Source organism: Sarcophilus harrisii, chromosome 6 (assembly GCF_902635505.1).
Source record: "Sarcophilus harrisii chromosome 6, mSarHar1.11, whole genome shotgun sequence".
Taxonomy (NCBI): domain Eukaryota; kingdom Metazoa; phylum Chordata; class Mammalia; order Dasyuromorphia; family Dasyuridae; genus Sarcophilus; species Sarcophilus harrisii.
This window is the reverse complement of record NC_045431.1, coordinates 220,012,225-220,030,493: the sequence shown is the minus strand read 5'-3', so window position 1 is coordinate 220,030,493 and position 18,269 is coordinate 220,012,225. Positions and strand designations below refer to the sequence as shown.

Sequence of the window (18,269 nt, the reverse complement as noted above, 5' to 3'; positions counted from 1 at the left end):
GAAGCACCAAAATGGCAAGCATGGTACAAAGGTCAAGTGGGACTGGGGTAATTTAAAAAGAATCTCCTCAACTGTTTGCTTCTGATTGACAAAGGAAAAGGGAAGCTTGAAGAACATGGGCCTCCATATACCCTAACAGTTTCAAAATGATAAAAGATCCTACAATGCACAGAAACACTGTAGATTAGAGTTGTTAAGGAATCAATTGTTTGGCTATAATGGAATGGGTGCCATTAGAAATAAAAAGCTAGATTATATGTTAAATTTATCAAATCAAGCATTATAGAGATTAGAGATTAGGAACTACATAAGAATAATACATAGTCCATGACCTCAGGAAGTCTTAAGAAAGATCATTTGGGGAGAGAGAAGAGAAGACTTAATAGAAGAGGCACTAGAGTAGGGACACATTTGATTCTCCCCTCCATCTTTATTAAAATATGGTAATATTACTACTTCATTATTTTTGATTCCATATGCTTCAAGCTTTAGTAGTATTACAGTTTTAAGGCTATTTTAGGAAAACCTAGCCATAGGTAAAAAGATGGTTTCCATGAGAAAATATATTTCTAAGTTCCAAACCAACAAAGTATAAAGGAATTTTTGGCAACAGCTTGGTTTCAGTAAAAAGAACTCACCATATTATCTAAAGATCTAAAGAGTTGGCAACATGCCTTCTTTAGTAAAGAAGGCATCTCACAGGGGTTCTAAGATCAAGAATAGCAACATTTAAAAAAAAAAGTCACACACAAAAAATGATTAAGTGACTGTGTAGATAAGTGACATTATGTATATTAAAAAGCTCTTATAATATTAAAAATTCCTCACACACACTTTCAAGAATCAAAAAAAAAATTATTTTTCACCAGGTTCTACTGAAAATGCATCATTAGTAAAAAACTGATTGGAGGGAAAAGTGAATGTTCAAGATTTGGATCCTTATCACAGAATTTCCAAAATGAAGGCCAGCTCACCAACGGAGAAAAACAAAACCCTCTGATATGTGGTCATCTAAACTAAGTCTGAATACTTTATGTACATAAGAATTTACCACTTGTTCCCCGGAAAAGGAACACTCTTCTGGATTATTCAAGTTTTACAGTCCTCACTTTTCAACATTTTTGTTCCTGCAGGATATGTCGTCAAGCAGGGAATGAAGACCAGAGTAATATATACTCACCAACCCAGATTGAAGATGATGTCCTAGTTCTCACCCAAGTAGGCCATGTTCAATCACTTTATTATGAATAAGAGATTTCTTTCCAAATAGTTGGAAATAATCAATCAAAAAACATTTATTAAGTGATTACTATATGTTACACTACATTGTGCTAAGTTGTTTATACCAAAAAAAGATAGTCCCTTGTCCAAGATTACCCTTGCAGTCTTTCCTCTAGATCAAACAATACAAGTTTCTTCAACCTATCTTTAGGATCCCACTATCTTGGGAGCTCTTGACCAATATCCTATATGTGTAGCTTGTCAGAAAATCTTGAGTTATAAGCTATCTAGAGCTCATGTAGCACAAAAATCTTTTTACAGCATTTGCATTAAACCATCCTTTTGCTTAAAGATATTTAAAGGGAGAATTCACTTATTTCCCCAGGTAGCATATGTTCCATTCACCCACTACTCCAACTTTAAAAGTCACCCTACAGCTATTAAAAGGTATGCAATGTAAAAATCTTTTTTTTTAATTAAAAACAAAGCAAATCCACTTATTATACTACACTTCTGTAGTTCATTCTTTAAAGAGATCCTTTCGCCAATCTTTTTATAAAATGTTATATGCCTACTAGAAACCAAATTGATCTATGCTATTCAAAAACCTCATTTTATTCATCATTAAAATTAGAACAATATTTCTATTTCCCTACTCACTATATTTTTAAAAAAGAAACAAACCAAATGAAAACATTTATGTGAAAACACTTTACATATTATATAATCCTTGATTTGATAAATGAACATACACTCTAGCTTTTTACTTAATAGCACCCCATTCTATTATAGCCAAACAATTTATTCTGTTGCAACTATGGGACTGAAATCTGTGATACTGACCCTATGGTAATCAGTTTTCTTATCTTCCAAATAACCAGGTGGGTTTTAATCTTGAAAATCACTTTTAACTCAAAGTAATAAATAACATAATCCTATCATCAGTGAGGATGGATTTTATTTGGAAAACAAATTTAACTGCAGGTAAGGAACAGACAACATAGTCTAGCAGAAAACTACTACATGTCTACTCTTCGAATATTCTAACATTACCTCTTGGGGCTCCCCGTGGTCCACTCTGCCCAGAACCTCTCTTGAAGTTTTGTTGATATCCATCCTAAATATCAAAAACAAAACAAACCCCCCCCCATCAAATCCAAAACATGAAAATAAGCCAATTTCTACTGATATAACACTCAAAATGTAAGGCAAAAATCAAACACAGAAATAAAGTCCCTTTCCTAAAAACCACCTTAAAAAAAAAAAAAGTTTCCTTACTGTTTTCAAGATTCATCTCCCCCTCAACCCCTTTAAAGCCTGTCCATTAAAAAAAAAAAAAAAAACACACAGCTGAAAATGTTTCTTGTTTTTACAAAAGAAGTTACTAAGAGAAAGAAATTTTATTCAAAACACATTTTTAAGTCTACTTTCTACTTTAGTCTTAAGATCTTTTAGAAATTCACTGAAGAGACTAAATACTAAAAAGATTCAAAAATTGGTTCTCTATAACTAATTCAACAACTGGTGGTATTATGTTATACAAAAATACTGTGTGTCAAAATAAACTGGGCGCCTGCAATTGTTTTCTTTGCATTTAAAAAAAATTAAATTTGTCTCTATAAATTACACAACAGAAGCTATTTAGCATGATTTTCATCTATATGTATCTATCCTATCATTATTATAATTAATTTAAGTTTTCCTCACCCGCTGGTAATTGGAGTAGTCTCGTGGAGCACTGAACTGAGATTGCGTGTAGCCACTATTTGGAGTGTTAGAAAATGAAGGGCGGTAGCCATCATAGCCTCCTAAAAAAGATAAAGAGAAATATTAACATTCAAAAGAGAGTTTGAATATTTGTCCAAAGATTTATTAGAAAATGAGAAATGGAGACAGGGTAAGGTAATGATTGATGATGAAACAGTCATCTTCCACCCCCCTCCATCTCTTTACCAGAAAAGTGTTATTTTCAATTTCCTAATATTTTTGCATGTCAGTAATTTCACTGTTGTTTTGAAATATATCTTTCAAAAAGCGATCATTCATTCATAAACTTGAGAGGGGAAAATTCTGAGATAAAATGGTATGGGTTATTAATGTACCACCAAAATTTGAAAGGATTTGGAATGTCAAAAAATCATACAAAGTCTATGTATCAGATACTAGGATAGGCAATAGAGAGAAAACAGACAAACATCAAACAATCCTTGCCCTCAAAAAGTTTACATTCTACCAAAGAAGATTATATATATATACACACACACATACACACAGACAGACACACACACACACAAAGTAATTTTAGTGGGGAGGAACAAAGCAAGGTCTTATAGAAGAAGTGGAGCCCAAGCTAAGGTCTCAAGGAAATATGAATTCTAAAAGGCAGAAGTGAAGAGGAACGCATTTCAGCCAGGAAATACATGAATATCATGTCTAAGGAGACTAGGAAATATAGGATAAAGCAGACTGTGAAAGGCTTTAAATACCAATAATAGAATTTATTCTAGTTATCAGGAAGCAACATGCCAGGCACATGCTTTATCACTTTGGCATCTATGAATCAGAGAATAGATAAGGGAAAGACTGGGGGCAAGGAGACCAGTGATAAATATATGATTCTTTGACATTCCAAATCCTTTCTTACTGCAACAGTCAAGTGAAAAATTGATGATGCTGTGTCAGGAACTTAACTTTTATTTCTTAGTTAATAAAGAATCACTGAAAATAAATGACAACAGTTACCCTATAATGGACTATTTGCAGTATAGGGGAGTGGGAGAGAAAAATTTGGAACACCAGGTTTTGCAATAGTGAATCTTAAAAATTATCTTTGCTTGTGTTTTGAAAATAAAAAGCTAATAAAAATTTTTAAAAAAGAAAATAAATGACAAAATCAAACCGATGCATAAAGAGAGCTCGAGCACTTTAAGAGAAGGGAGTGACTCTTTTCTTTGGTCTCTGTACCCTGGTGACTACCATAGTGTTGAAAGCAGGAGCTTTTTAAAATCCTCGTTATTTGACTAAATAAAATACTTTCTAAAACCAATAAAATCTCTTGTAAACACAACTTATACCTGAGGGTAAAAAGTTTAAAAAAAAAAATCTTCAAATAGTATAAAAATCCAATGCAAAAATTTAAGAGAAGTTCATTGGAACTCTTCTTTACCTCTAAATCCATTGGCAGGGCCCCTATATCCATTCATTAAGCCTCTAGTGCCACGAGATCCTCCACGTGACACTCCTCGGCTATTGTAATAGGGCTGACTACTTCGTGGAAATCCAGTGTTCTGTTGTGGAGGTTGCTGGTGGTTACCTGCCACCTGGTGAGACTGGTCCTGGGAACCATGGTAGGTACCAACCACTGAAATACAACACACAAACACACACAAGCTCATTTGTATATCCATTTATAAATATACACATAATTAATTATATAAGGGTATGATTAAATATAAGATGCTGCATTTATTTGGAATGCTACATTCTATAAAATATTTTGCACATAATTATCTAAGATTTTTACTATATGATATTAAGAACTGAAAAAAAGAGTCTGGTAATGTGCACTAACATACAGCAGGAATTCATGGTATGGTTTTCTTAAACTAAAAATCATCTACCCCACATTTTAACACTTCCATTAGGATGAGTCCACACTACCACTGCAAAGTTATAATCACATTGTATTTTGACGTGTTCTAACGAAAAAGTTTCAAAGACAAATTCCAAATGATTTCTATTCACTGACTAGGTCTGTCTTTCTGCAGTAACAGAAATAAATCTAATCTCTAATGATTTTAAATATTTAAGTCTAAGCTAAACCACCCCAAGTTCTTGGAAATGTTCTTGATATGGTTTCAACATTGTGCTTGGTATAATTTGATAATATCTTTCAAAGTATGCCATAATGAATTAGATATGTTCAAACTAATATTAGAGTAAGTCTATTAAGGCACAAATGCAAATAACTTATCATTACCATTCTTATTCTAGAGTGAAAGTTCAGATTTTTTTTTTTTTGCCATAGATCCCTCTTGGGGCAGTCTTGTCAGTACCTATGATCCTTTTCAAAATAAGTGTTTTTAAAATACATTAAATAATTAGTGAAATTGAGATAAAAATTTGACACCTCCTCCCAAATCCAACTTCAAAATCTACCTAGAGAAAATAGAGGAGTCCTTGGGACCCCAAAAAGCCCAGTTCTAGACTACTGACATAAAATAACAAAGCAAAATGATTTTTCATACCTAGTAGAACAGATATAATAAAGTAGTAAGGAGAACTCGGCATGTAAAATTAACTCAACTTTTGTAAACAGAATATACAGTGCAATACTAATTCACCATTTCAAAGATTAGGTAGAAATGGCTATAAAACTCTGATACCATAAAGATTTTAGATTGCAAAAACAAGTCCAGTAACATGCCTCATATCCTAGCATTACCCATCAGTAAAACCTGGTATCTTTTTATACTTGTTTCTAAGGGCAAGGATTTACTTTTATGCTGATCTTAATATTTTGCATACACAGTGTCTTATGGAATAGTAAAGGTTATTTATTATGCACAAGATAAATCTGCAAAGATAAGAAGCATTTGGAGATACATATCAGGTAAACTCACATTATCCAAAATCCTTTAGGTACTTGAAATACCCACAAGTCAATTCCTATACCTCTTATTTTCAGTGCCCAAGGGCCTACCTTATATCCATTATACTAGTCATCTTTCCTCCCCTTATCCTTACTTTTTACCTTAAGGAAACTAGGCTTGGGTCTTTAAACTGGTGTTGAAACAAATTCTGCTAATGATTTTAAACGTGATGATTGAAAAGTGGATAGAAAGAGCAGACTTCTATTTCAAATGCACATTGGAGGATGTTGGGGAGAAGAGTGGCAAGTGAGGGCTTAATTTACTGGAAGCTTATTATTCCTATCAATCATACAATCTATTCAATAAATAAGCCCAAAGTTGCCAGGAAGTCTCTATAATTATTTAGCCTGCCTAGAAACATTCCTGATTGCCCACAAGTGATTTCCAACCCTATGATATACTAATGATCTATTCTACAATGATAAAATGAATGCCACAGGGGCAGCTAGATGGTGCAGTGGATAGAACACCACCCCTAAAGTCAGGAGAACCTGAGTTCAAATTTGCTCTGACACTTAACACTTCCTAGCTGTGTGACCCTAGGTAAAATCACCTAACCCCAATTGCCTCAGGGAAAGAAAAAAAAAAAAAAGCCACAGGCAGAGATTCATTTTTCAATGGCTTTTAAATTTTTTTTTTTATTTTTTAAAGATACCATCACTTTGGGCTTCTTAATAGGTCACAAATTGCATGAGAATGAATCAACATCTTATTGCTGCTTCATTCCAGAAATTTCCCACCTTGATTACCTTTTTTTGATAAACTTCAATATGGTATAACAACTACCAGTAAATCCCACATGACCTTTCTACATAACTATATCTCAAAATCACCATTCTGTTGGCCTCTGATCAACCAGTTAAAAAAAGTAATCGCCAGTCTTGGATTATTAAAATAACAACAAAACCCCACACACATATCGATGTAAAGGATACAACTTGACTGTAATTGTACCTTCAAGCATAGAATTTTATTGCTTTTGGTCAAATAAGTCTTACTGTTATAAATACTCTCAGAGAGAGTAACGAAAAGATAAGGAATCTTTAAAAAAATAAATCTTGGACCTCAGATACCATTACCAATAAGCTACTACACCATTTTAATTTTGGCTCAGTCATTTTAACCCTGAACTCTGAAGTTACCAGTGCAAATAAACATCAACAGTTACATTCATGACTGTATCAGGCCTTTTTATTTAATATGACTAACAGTCATCTAAATGCATATTAAGATGAAAATGATCAGTGCAGAAATTCCACAAATAATAAAACCAAAGACCCAGGATTCAGAGTAAGAAAAGACTTCAGAGATGATCCCTTGACTAATTCTCATATTTTACACACTAGGGATTCAAATGAACACAAGAGCTAAACTGAATGGCCTGGGGACAGGAATAGTTAATTAGTAACAATCTCCTTGCCTTGTGCTCTTTCCATTACACCATGGGAGGTGAGTACAATACCATACTGATAGATTAATCATGGCCAGCAGGTATTGTCTGGAAATAGATCACCATAAAAAGACTTGCTAGTTATGACCAAATTAACTGATATGACCATTTTCCATTATTTTATACCACCTACAAAATTTTGTATCCAAAATACTCAGCCTGTTTGGACAACACGTTTTATGTAAAGATCCCACCAAAGTAGATTAGTGCCTGCCTAACTAAGAAAAGATTTTTGAATCCATGGGAATGGAACTGAATTGTGAAAATCATGGAGTGCTTGAAATGATCCTTAAAATTCTGTTGTTGGACATAGTTATATTTTGAAAGATAAGTCTCACAGAAAGTTTTCAGTTTCTTTAAAGCATCTGATTATTACCACATGAACGTTCATAGGCTCTAACTGAACAGACTCCAACTTCTATCTGGATTAGAGTGACTGGAATTAGAGAATTATTTAGACTGTTGTAGGACTTACCATTTACAATCCATTTATCATCTCTAACCCAAACCTTTTCTCCATAAAAAATTTGGATTAATGCTTTATTATGGCAAAAGTAAACTGATTTAGCTCTAAATCAACTTATATGACAGATACATCAGTATGTTTCCCATGAATTTCAATAAATATAGCCTTTCTAGCATATTATATTAAATAAGTAAATGCTACAGATTTCCTACCTTTTTGCAAAATTTTCAGATATAAAAGAGCTATTCAATGTATCATAAGCAAAAGACAATTGATTTCTACAGTTAGTGCAATGCTTAATCCTAAAACCATTTTTAATGTATTAGCAGTACTTTCTTTCTGTAAACAATCTTGGTATCACCCAAAAACTACCTAGGAAAGAATTTAATTGAAACATGATTTTGCTTACCGGCCTGAAGCTGCTCTTGTTGAAGTTCTGTTTGTTCTACTTGGTGAGGCTGATTGGAAAAGCTCTGGTTGTAACTAGCCTGGTACTGATTTTGTTGCTTTAAAGTTTCTGGCTCATTAACAGGAGGAACAGGGGCATTCATATTGAATACCTGTAAGATAAGGGGAAAAAAATCATTAATATATCATTTGGCAGCCAATTTCCCAAATTCCAAATCTGATTTTTAAATCAAATATAAAAGTTTTAGAAACAAAATATACTATATAAAACTCATAAAAGCGTATCTAGAATATGGTCTCTTGCCTACCGTTTGCATGGACTGGAATGGAGCTGCATTGACATTGATGCCGCTGCTATGTAAAGGTTTGCTTGATCCAGTTGGGAATACCTGGGGCTGAGAGGCAGCAGGAAGGGGTGAGGATGCCGGGGCCTGGTCTGCAGTCAGTGATATTGCAGCCTAAAAAAATTTGCACAAAATGTGTCAGTGCACTCCTGCATGATAATGAATTGTTTTTTTACTTATACCTTTTATACAGTAAGATTAATCTAGAACAAAACTACTCATTTGCTCTAAAGTGCTTTTCTACCTTAAACAGTGTCATCTTCTGCATAATGATTTCTATGTATTTATGTTCTATGTATTCATTCTGTAAACAGCAAGACTACCTGAATCTGGTCAATTGATTCCTTCTGAGGTCGCTGGTCTCCAGCGTGAGAAGGCTGGTACATAGGCTGGGATGTAGTGTATCCCTCGCTAGTTGAAGAAACCAAAGGTACCTAAGGAGAGTAAATCATTAATTTCATTCAAGGTCACTTATGAAATAGGGGGAAAAAATCAGTGCTCAGTGCTCTACAATGGAAGAACTTAAAGAGCCCTTTTCCTTATCAAAGAGCAGAAAAATCTCTTTTGGCAAATGAGCACAAAACTACTAAAGAGGTCTGAGGACTATCGAGGGACCTACCCTTTTGCCTAACAGCTGAAGCCTTCCAGGGGGGTGGCCCCCCTCATTAGAGTGCTCTTCAAAAGCTTTGTTTGTATCCCAAGGGTAGTATACAAAAGCAAGCGCCTAATAAGTTCTCTATTCATTCAAAAAGAACTGATGAGAGTTAACACTTTACGATAAGCAGTAATGTTACAATTAACTTCAAGATAAAGGTTTTAAGGGCATATGTATAAAGTGTACATGTGTGTATGTATATACACACACACACATATATATACATACAGAGTATATGTATGTAAAGAAATTCTTGGGTTGGATTAACTCATTTGTTTTAATTTTTTCACAGTCACAACAATTCTTTAAAGTTAATATAATGTCTCTGCTATACAAAGCTTAAAATTAAGAAATTGACCTTGTGAAATTCATTTGGTAAAACTTTCTTTGAATATCTTTTTCTTCTATCCCTCAACTACACTCATTAAGAAGCCATAAAAGGCACAGGTGACACAGGGATAAAAGTTATCTAAAAATATAAATTAACATTGATTTAAAATAAAACATTAAGAGTTTCTAAGCCTAAAAAGCAAATGCTAATCAAAGTACAGGTATTCTTAATCACTCAGGTGAAAAAATGACTATGACTCTCCACCAGTTCATCTCTGTGAGAGGCCAAATCTCCTGCAAAGCTTTCTAAGGACCCTACAACTCTAAATGTATGACTCTAGGATCACATGAAATGTATGTGTATGGAGGGAAAAAAAATCAAAATAGACAATTACCCTCACCTGCGTAGCTTCTGGCTGTACAGGAACTGGATTAGGCTGAGCAAGTCTAGATTCAGTGTGAACTGCAATTTGACAAAAAACTGATAGTTGATATGATGTCATTTCCAAATAATTCCAAATAGCTACATTTCAATTATTCTATACAAAACTAGTCCCTTTTATAACTATTATGGTAGTAGTATATTAGAAAAAAAGCATGACTGAGATCAAAAATGATCCCTTGAAAAAAATTTCAAATGATCTTAATTGGAGAAGACTAAATTTTAGTAATCAAATTTATATAAACATATGCATAAAACATGTAATTTATTATGCTGAAATATTGCAAAGATTGACGCTAAAAGTCAAACTTAGAGATACTGCCAACAGACAATACCAAAAAATATGTTTCTTTGGCTAAGCACCCAAAAATTGGAGATTTGGGGGGATATTATTGCTAAAAATCATATACATTTTTTAAGAATTGGAAAAAGTTTAGGTTTAGCATCTTGTGATTTTTGTTACTGATGGTGATAAGAGGGAGAGCAGGATGCACCTAAGTAGCCCTTCTGCCTAAAACTTAAACTAAAGACTACAGCCATTTCCCTCACAATTTCTTTATCATCAGCAGAAATTTATGAAATTAATTTTGTTCCAAATGCATATGTATATATAAAAATACTAAGTTCAACAACTAAGTAAACTGTATACAGATAATTAACAGCTAATCAATCCAAAAGCTCTCCATTCCAACAGAAGCAAAAAACTTCTGACAATGCATATTAAATACACTTTTGTGGAGTGCTCTCTCAAGCTCTGAAGGTAAGAAGATGCTGTGGGCTTAGGTCAGAGGGCCACAATTCAGATTCTGGCTGTTTCATTTGATCCTCCCATTATGACTTTGGCTTCTATCTCTCCACAGCTGTGGGCCTGCTTCATTTGAAAGATAAGTGAAGGGACAGCTAGACTCTATAGTGGATAGAGAGCCCTGGCCCTGAACTCAGGAGATCCCGAGTTCAAACCCAAGATTCAAACACTTAAGATTCCCTAGCTTGTGACCCTGAGCAAGTCACTTAACCCCAATTGCCTCACCAAAAAAAGAAATGATGAGAGAGCTAGGAGAGATCATCTAGAAATTCTCTCCTGGGCCATACATTTATAGTCCTATGAGTAGCTCAGAAACAAGACTCTCAGGATGAATCACCATTCATGGTAGTTATTTTATCAAATTTAATGAGAAAAGTCACAGTATTTTTCAAATAGAACTCTAATAGTGAAAAATCTGCTTGGGATACTTTCTAACAGATTCAATCCTACATCTTCTAAAGCTGGAGTAGATGGACAAAAGAACTACAAAATGCTGATTCGAAAAGGGTTTCTACTTCTTTTAGAGTTTCTAATTACCTAAGGTGTCTGGTGTGTGTGTGTGTTGTTTTTTTTTTTTAATCAAGGTGTAAGCTTGTAGCACTAAACCATTTATTAAATGAATATAATAGAAGTATACAAAATCACATTATCTACAATTTATCACAATTCCTACAAACGTATTTTATATTCAATCTTTTCTTCACTTCTTTCTAATACTCCCCTCCCCCCGTATAATTCTAAAGACATCAAGGCATCCAAATGAAGCCTAAGGAAGAATTAATTTCATTCAGCAGATAATGCCCATATTGCTGCAGGATATTTGGCACTAACGGGTTGGTTCTTGCTTTCTTCTTCACATTATTTCATGTTCAAATTTCACCAGATTGTTTATTATGTTTAGAGGAAAAGTTCCAATATGTATTTTGTATGGGGAGAAGGGGAGACACCAGACCCTTTCAGGGTATCCATGATATCAAATTTATATCACAATAAAATGCAGGAGATTTTATTTCTAATACACATTAGGTATCTATAGAAAGAATACAAAACTAATTTTGTCCTCAATAATTAAAGAGTGCAAAGGGGTTCCAAGATCAACAAATTTGAGAACCACCACTTTAGAAGAAAGTTTTCTTTATTTTAATATGAGCTTTGATTTCCCGTCATTGCCCCAGCACCTCCTACTTCCCTCAAAATTCTAAAAAAATCTCATAAAAATGGAGGTGCTAGGCTTGATATCAGGAAGCCATGAATAGTTCAATTATCAATTGTGACACACTGACTATGAGCCTTCCATAATTCATAGCCTCTAAGGTTTCTGGAGCAATTAATAATAATAATAAAGATATTAATAGGTAACATTTCAATAACAATGTAATTTTCCAAAGAATTTACAAATATTATCTTATCTTTGGTTCTAATAGCAACCCCAGTGTCATCATCAATCTAAATTTTCCACTTGAGACAAGTGAGGCTGTGAGAAGATCACTCCATCTAGGAGTGTAAGGTCTGCCTCTGTCTCTCTGTTCCTCCCCCTCATACATTTAACATGAAGAAGAGATTCCCAAAGCAGGTTGCTGTCACTCACCTGGAGGACAGACAAGCTGAGGCATGTCCATGTTCTGGGACGGATTCATAGGCTGTGCAGATACAATCGCAGGATCAAGTGCCTGACTTTCAAAGTCCAGCATGGAATCCTGCACCAAGAAAAAACCCAAATGAGAGAGCAACAGTGGTGACCTCTGGAGGCCTCAGGGCCTCACAACTGAGGGACTGGAGCCTGGGGGGTCTTTAGAGTCTGACTACACCCAGGCTCAAGGCCTAACACAACTCCCAGACACTAGAAGACTGAAGGATAGGCCTGCATAACCCAATGCAGTTCCATTACTATTCCTGACTGATAAAATCATAGCTCTGGACCCAAGAATCACATCCAGAATGAGAGAAACCATGTTCCCATTGTACTCTGCATACAGAAAGCGGAAACCATGATGTTTTGATTAATGAGAGGTAGAGATGTTGAGAAATAAGAAGGGAATTAGAAGGAGTTTCCAGAATATAAAACCATAATTCAATAACAAAATATAATTATCCTAATTCAAAAGAAGTTTTTGTCTGTTCACCCACCTGTATGAAATTGTACGGCCCCTGCATTTGTGCCATGAGGTCCTGTACTCTCTGCCTTCTCACCAGAGGATCGGCCTGAGCCACAGGAGCCAGGGAGTGGGCCTCTGGCACAGAGGGGGATGCGGCCGGTGGCTGCTGCTGAAGTGAGTTTACCACCTTAGGGGAAAAGGGAGGAGGGCAGGAGTAATAAAATCATTACACAGGGAAGTATAAAGCAGCCAGAAGTTAAGTAACAATTTAGTGTTATAAATCACTACGCTTTAATGTGGATACTAAATGTTATTTTAATGTTTCCCAGATCTCCAGAAGATCTGATGTTGGCATCAGAGATGACCCTGATGAAGCTGCCTTCTACATCCTTCCATTAATACAGCACTAGGAGTTCAGTGACATGGAAGCCTTCCTCTCTATCCCCTGATGTAATGCAGAAACCAAGGAAAATGAGGAGCATCCATTAGTTATGCCTTCATTTCCCAATATGACCCTTCTAGCTCTTTCTGGTCGATCTCTCTTACGTTCCCCCTTTGTACAACACTCCACTGTTAACATGCTAATGTCTCTTTATGCCTGTGGACATCCATTGTGTTTGGGTGACCTTTCAAACTACACAGTTTTTAGTAGAGTATGGAATTCTAGGACTCAGGACCAAAAAAGCATCAGAAGAATTACAGTTATCATTAAAAAGATGGATCTTTGTTTCACTTTTATTTGAAGCTTAAGATCATGAAAAGTACTATACAATTTCTCAAAGTTGACTTAGCCTATGTTTCTATTGAATACTGGGCCCAGTTCATCGTACAGCCAACATCTGTTCAAAAAACATACTAAGGCTGGATTCATCATTCAACCATGTATCTTACTCTGAAAACAGATTTGTCTCACCCTTTTTTTCCTATGCTCCTGAAGGACATCAGGTCCTCCTCCCTCCTAAAAGCACAAAATTCATTTTGCAATTTAATAGCAGAGGGCTATCTAACTTACATATCTGTTAACACAATTATAACAATTTCACCTAAAAAATGCAGGAATTACTACTATATTCCAAGTGTAACATGGCAGGATATATAGAATATCAAAAAAAGTACATAATCATTATTCAGCTTTATTTTACTCTATCTAGGTAGATAACTTTCTTGCTTCATTATCTGTGCTTATTTGAATGACCTTGATTATTACCACTTATCTGGTCTTTCCTTAAGCAACAATTAGTCATCATGATGGACAAAAGGACAGAATCTAGACCATTATATGTGGATGCCTTAAATTATCATCTTTTACATTATGGTTCCTTACTCTCCTAACAAGGGAAAGTGCCATCTTTATGAAAACATGAAAAATGAGAAAGATGTTAAGATTTCTCTAACAAGTTCTTTGGAGTTTCAGATGTCAACATAACTCCAAAAATATTGGTTTCTTCATTGCCATACTTTGCTTTCTCAATCAACAAGCATTTATCAATCCCCTCCCAATCCTGAGCTCTCTGCAGTTTACCACAGACACAAAGACTTAGAAAACAAAGCTGTCCCTTGTCTTCAAAAAGCTTCCATTCCCTCTATGTGATAGATCCAGCCAAATATTATGCAGAAAGATAGTCAAGTCAAAAACCCAGAGGAAAGTCAGAAAAATGTGTGACCAAAAGAGACACATTATCCACATTGGCAATCGGAGAACCTGCACATTCCACTAAGTATCCATGTCATGTCACAGGCCCTAGCATGGATGGGTCTCATTCTGTCCACTTGGAAAGAAATGATTCTGACTCAGATCATAGACACAAGGAAGAAAGTTCTGTGACAAGAAGAGCTTTATCTCTTTGTCTAAGAGGGCCCTTATGAAGACTGAGATCATGGTCAGCTAAGCCTTTAAGAGCTTAAGTAACTGTTAAGTAACTGTTACCGGAATCATTTCAGGGGCCTAAAATGTTACCACAGAATCAAGCTTTTCTGTTTCCTGTCAATGTCATGTTTCATACCTACCATTTCCCATTATTTCTTCTTTAACTTCCTGCTATCTAGCTTCCATCTTTACTAACCTACTCTTACAATACACTGGGGTAGGAGGTTGGGGTAAGAGGGGGGACAACCAAACATGACAATCATTCAAAAATAAAATAACTTGATTCATAGTACAAAGAATCCACTATAATAAATCCCATTAAGTATTTTAGCAGAAATCCTATTTTCCCAATCTGAATGATGTGGAGATCAAAGAAAGCTGGCCCATCACCTCTACTTTTAAATTAACAAATTTTAAAAATGCTTTGAGCCAAGAGAGCAAAATATCCCCATGCCCCCTTTTTTTTTTTCTTTTTTGGCATTTTTGGTATGCATAGTTTTAACAGATAAATTTACAAGTTGTAGAGGGTCTTCCTGAGGGTGTTTTAGATGCAAATATTGAAGGGAAAATAGAGGATAACTGCAACTTGGTAGAAACAGTCGGCACACAAGGAATGACTAGAAAGAAGCATTTGCTGAAAACAAAAGATTTTTTTAAACTGCTACCATGGATGACCCACAGATACATGGAAAACATTTCATCCCCTACACCTCTCTTCTTAATGGTATTTATTAAAATGGAATCTTAATTGTGTCAATTACTTTGTTGTCAGTCCTCTACAATATTGTGAAAATAATTCTAAAAGTTAAGAAATACTCATCTTCCCCATAAGATCAAATTCACATCTTGCCTGAAACATCTGATTGCCCCTTCCTTTTCTTTTTACAAGCCCAGATTTTAGGATAATTCAGAGTAACTGGGCAAAATTAAATATCCATCAATGAGGATTAAACAGCCATTAAACTTACAAATCAATTTCCAACACAGACATTTTCTTACCTCAACTGTTTCAACTGTCCATTCATCTACCTGTTCCTTTTCACTGTTGCTGAACTGAGTCTCTGCCATAAACTGTCTATTTACATACTGGGGAAAAAAAAGGCATGTTGAGCATTTTTTAAAATAAGAACCATCACAAACAACATTCAAATAAAAACTATACCTCTGTTGACTCAACTTCATTTTGTTCAGCATATTCTTCTGCTGGCTCAACTTCTAGAAGAAAACAACAACAAAAACATTTAAGAATATATTTTACTTCAAGTTAAAAACTCCACACATAAATTCAGGTACAAAAAAAGAACTAGAAGATCAAAGAGTTTAGGCATATTTCCCAAAATTAAGGTTCTTTTAAATTCAATTTTTCATTTATTATATTCTTTAAAGAGGAATTATACTTACCTGATCTTCAAGTTATTATCTTATAAAATTTCTATCATCAATTCAATTAAGTTAGAACTAAAAATCTGGTAAATTGTGGTGCAGAAAATGATTATCTTTAAACAAGAGCATATGGCTCATCCCACTGTGTTATACAATTTTCCAATTGACCCAACAGTAATGGGGCAATTAATATCATGAAAACAAGATTATAAATTCAAAACTGACCATTGTTTGGGAGGAAAAAAAATGAAGATCCAGAGAAGGGAAAAGTACTTGCCCTAGCTCTAACAGCTCAAGGTAACTAGCAGAAGCAAAAGAAATCAATCTGCATCTCCTACCTTCCAAGCCAATCCTCCTTGTACCACATCCTACCTTTCATCCACCATTATGTTTCCTAATTTCATAATTATTATAACCGATACCACTGTTCCACATTTACAACACTCAAAAACTAATTTCATAAACAGAAAATATTGAAAAGTTGAGAAAAGAAGGGGCCAGATCACTGTTTGAGTAAATGGAAACCTTAATGAGACAGAATGATCTGGTAGCCCCCTACCCCCAAAGTGAACGTAGGCACAGAAGGAGGAAGACAACAAATACTCCCATCACATTATGTTCTCAACAGACCTCAACCTTGGCACAACACCCCACAAAAGACATAAATATTAAGCATATTCAAGAAGATGACCATCAAGCAATTCAAAGAAAAGGAGAAAGAGGAAGTAAAACAAAGGTATCTTTTAGCAGGAGAAGATAAGATGGAGTGGGGAAACAACATAGTAGGTGTGTTCAAACACTCAAAAGTTCTGCCAAAGACAAATAATTAAGACCTCATTCTGTCTGGCCAAGAGCAGACCAAGAACGATGGGTAGAAGCTGATGAAGGACAAATTTTGACTTGCAATAAGTAAAAGCTTCCCATTAATTTTAACAATCTAAAAATGAGAAAATTTCTATTCAAGCACAAGAGTTGAAATATAAAACATCCAACCACAATTCCAAAGAACCAGCCTGGACCATGGGATACTCTGCTACTGAGGAGGGATGGACTGAGATTGTAGAATAAGACATATACTTTAGGACACGTTCAAAGTGAGAATTTATGTCAACAACACATTGTTGTTACAAGAGTTTTTCTTTTTTTAATGGAGGGAGAAGATATGGGCAGAATTCACTGGAAAAATAGCTTTTTTTTTTTTTTTTTTAAAGAATAAAATGGATATGATTTCAATTAGATTGCCTTTTGAATTCACTTCAAATTCTTGAGTAGCTATTATTTTAAATACTACCACCAAAACATCACTGGTTTGGACCAATGCCATACAGATTATAATTACTATTTTCAATATTATAATTATGCTAGCATTGTAGTAAGGTCTTTACCTTATCCTAGCACCATATATTCCTCAAGATAGCTTAGGAATACTAAATAACAATTCTGTTGCTTTAACTGGTCCAAATCTGAGAAGCAATCTGGAATTATGCTTTTAAAAAGTTACAAGTATATTTTATACCCACTGACCTAGAAATTCAACTTCTACGTATATATTCCAAGAAGGTCAAAGACATATGGGTCCCATATGAACTAAAATACACATACCAGCGCTTTTTGGGAATGGCAAAAAACTTGAAAGAAAAAAAGCTCAAGAACTGGGAATGATTAAACAAATTGTGATTCATTAATAAAGGAATAATGTGCCCCCAAAAATTTCAAATATAAAGAAGTGTGGGACAGAGGAAAACTTTTATAAGCAATCACTGGTGAAATAAGTACAACCAAGAAAATATGCATAATGATTACATACACATAGAAGAGTTCTCCCAAAAAATAAAATCAAAACAATTAGAATGACCAAGCTTAGATCTAGAGAAAAAAAATAAATGGTTAGACTCCCAAAGTAGGATTATGGGTTGCTTCTTATTGAACCTGTTCTTCATCAAAAATCAATATTCTGGGGAATGATGTCCAGAGAATTCTAAAAGGAGCAAGAAATTAGAAAGTAGGTGGAATAAAAACATTTCTTGGAAAGGGGAATTTATATCAGTGACAAGGATGGAAATGGCAAATTAGTTTAAATACTTCTTTTTTCACCTAAACTAGAAAAGGGAAGGGTTAAATTAAAGAGGAAAAGAATAAAAACAATAAAT

At 34.7% G+C, this 18,269-nt stretch overlaps 1 protein-coding gene across 4 annotated transcripts in view; it reads right to left on the bottom strand.

Moving 5' to 3' along the window:
* The window catches only part of CAPRIN1 (cell cycle associated protein 1), a 41,862-nt gene that overhangs the window by 4,581 nt on the left and 19,012 nt on the right, over nucleotides 1–18,269 (bottom strand). For 2 of the 4 annotated variants that reach the window (XM_031942438.1, XM_031942439.1), the window contains 11 exons: nucleotides 15,899–15,951; nucleotides 15,736–15,822; nucleotides 12,901–13,056; nucleotides 12,362–12,470; nucleotides 9,922–9,989; nucleotides 8,865–8,975; nucleotides 8,506–8,655; nucleotides 8,199–8,349; nucleotides 4,388–4,582; nucleotides 2,929–3,029; nucleotides 2,275–2,338 (listed from right to left, as the gene is read on the bottom strand). In XM_031942438.1, the coding sequence (XP_031798298.1) occupies nucleotides 2,275–2,338; nucleotides 2,929–3,029; nucleotides 4,388–4,582; nucleotides 8,199–8,349; nucleotides 8,506–8,655; nucleotides 8,865–8,975; nucleotides 9,922–9,989; nucleotides 12,362–12,470; nucleotides 12,901–13,056; nucleotides 15,736–15,822; nucleotides 15,899–15,951 (1,245 nt within the window). The remainder of the gene's footprint in view (nucleotides 1–2,274; nucleotides 2,339–2,928; nucleotides 3,030–4,387; nucleotides 4,583–8,198; nucleotides 8,350–8,505; nucleotides 8,656–8,864; nucleotides 8,976–9,921; nucleotides 9,990–12,361; nucleotides 12,471–12,900; nucleotides 13,057–15,735; nucleotides 15,823–15,898; nucleotides 15,952–18,269) is intronic. The other 2 variants (XM_031942440.1, XM_031942442.1) reach the window with 2 other exon arrangements.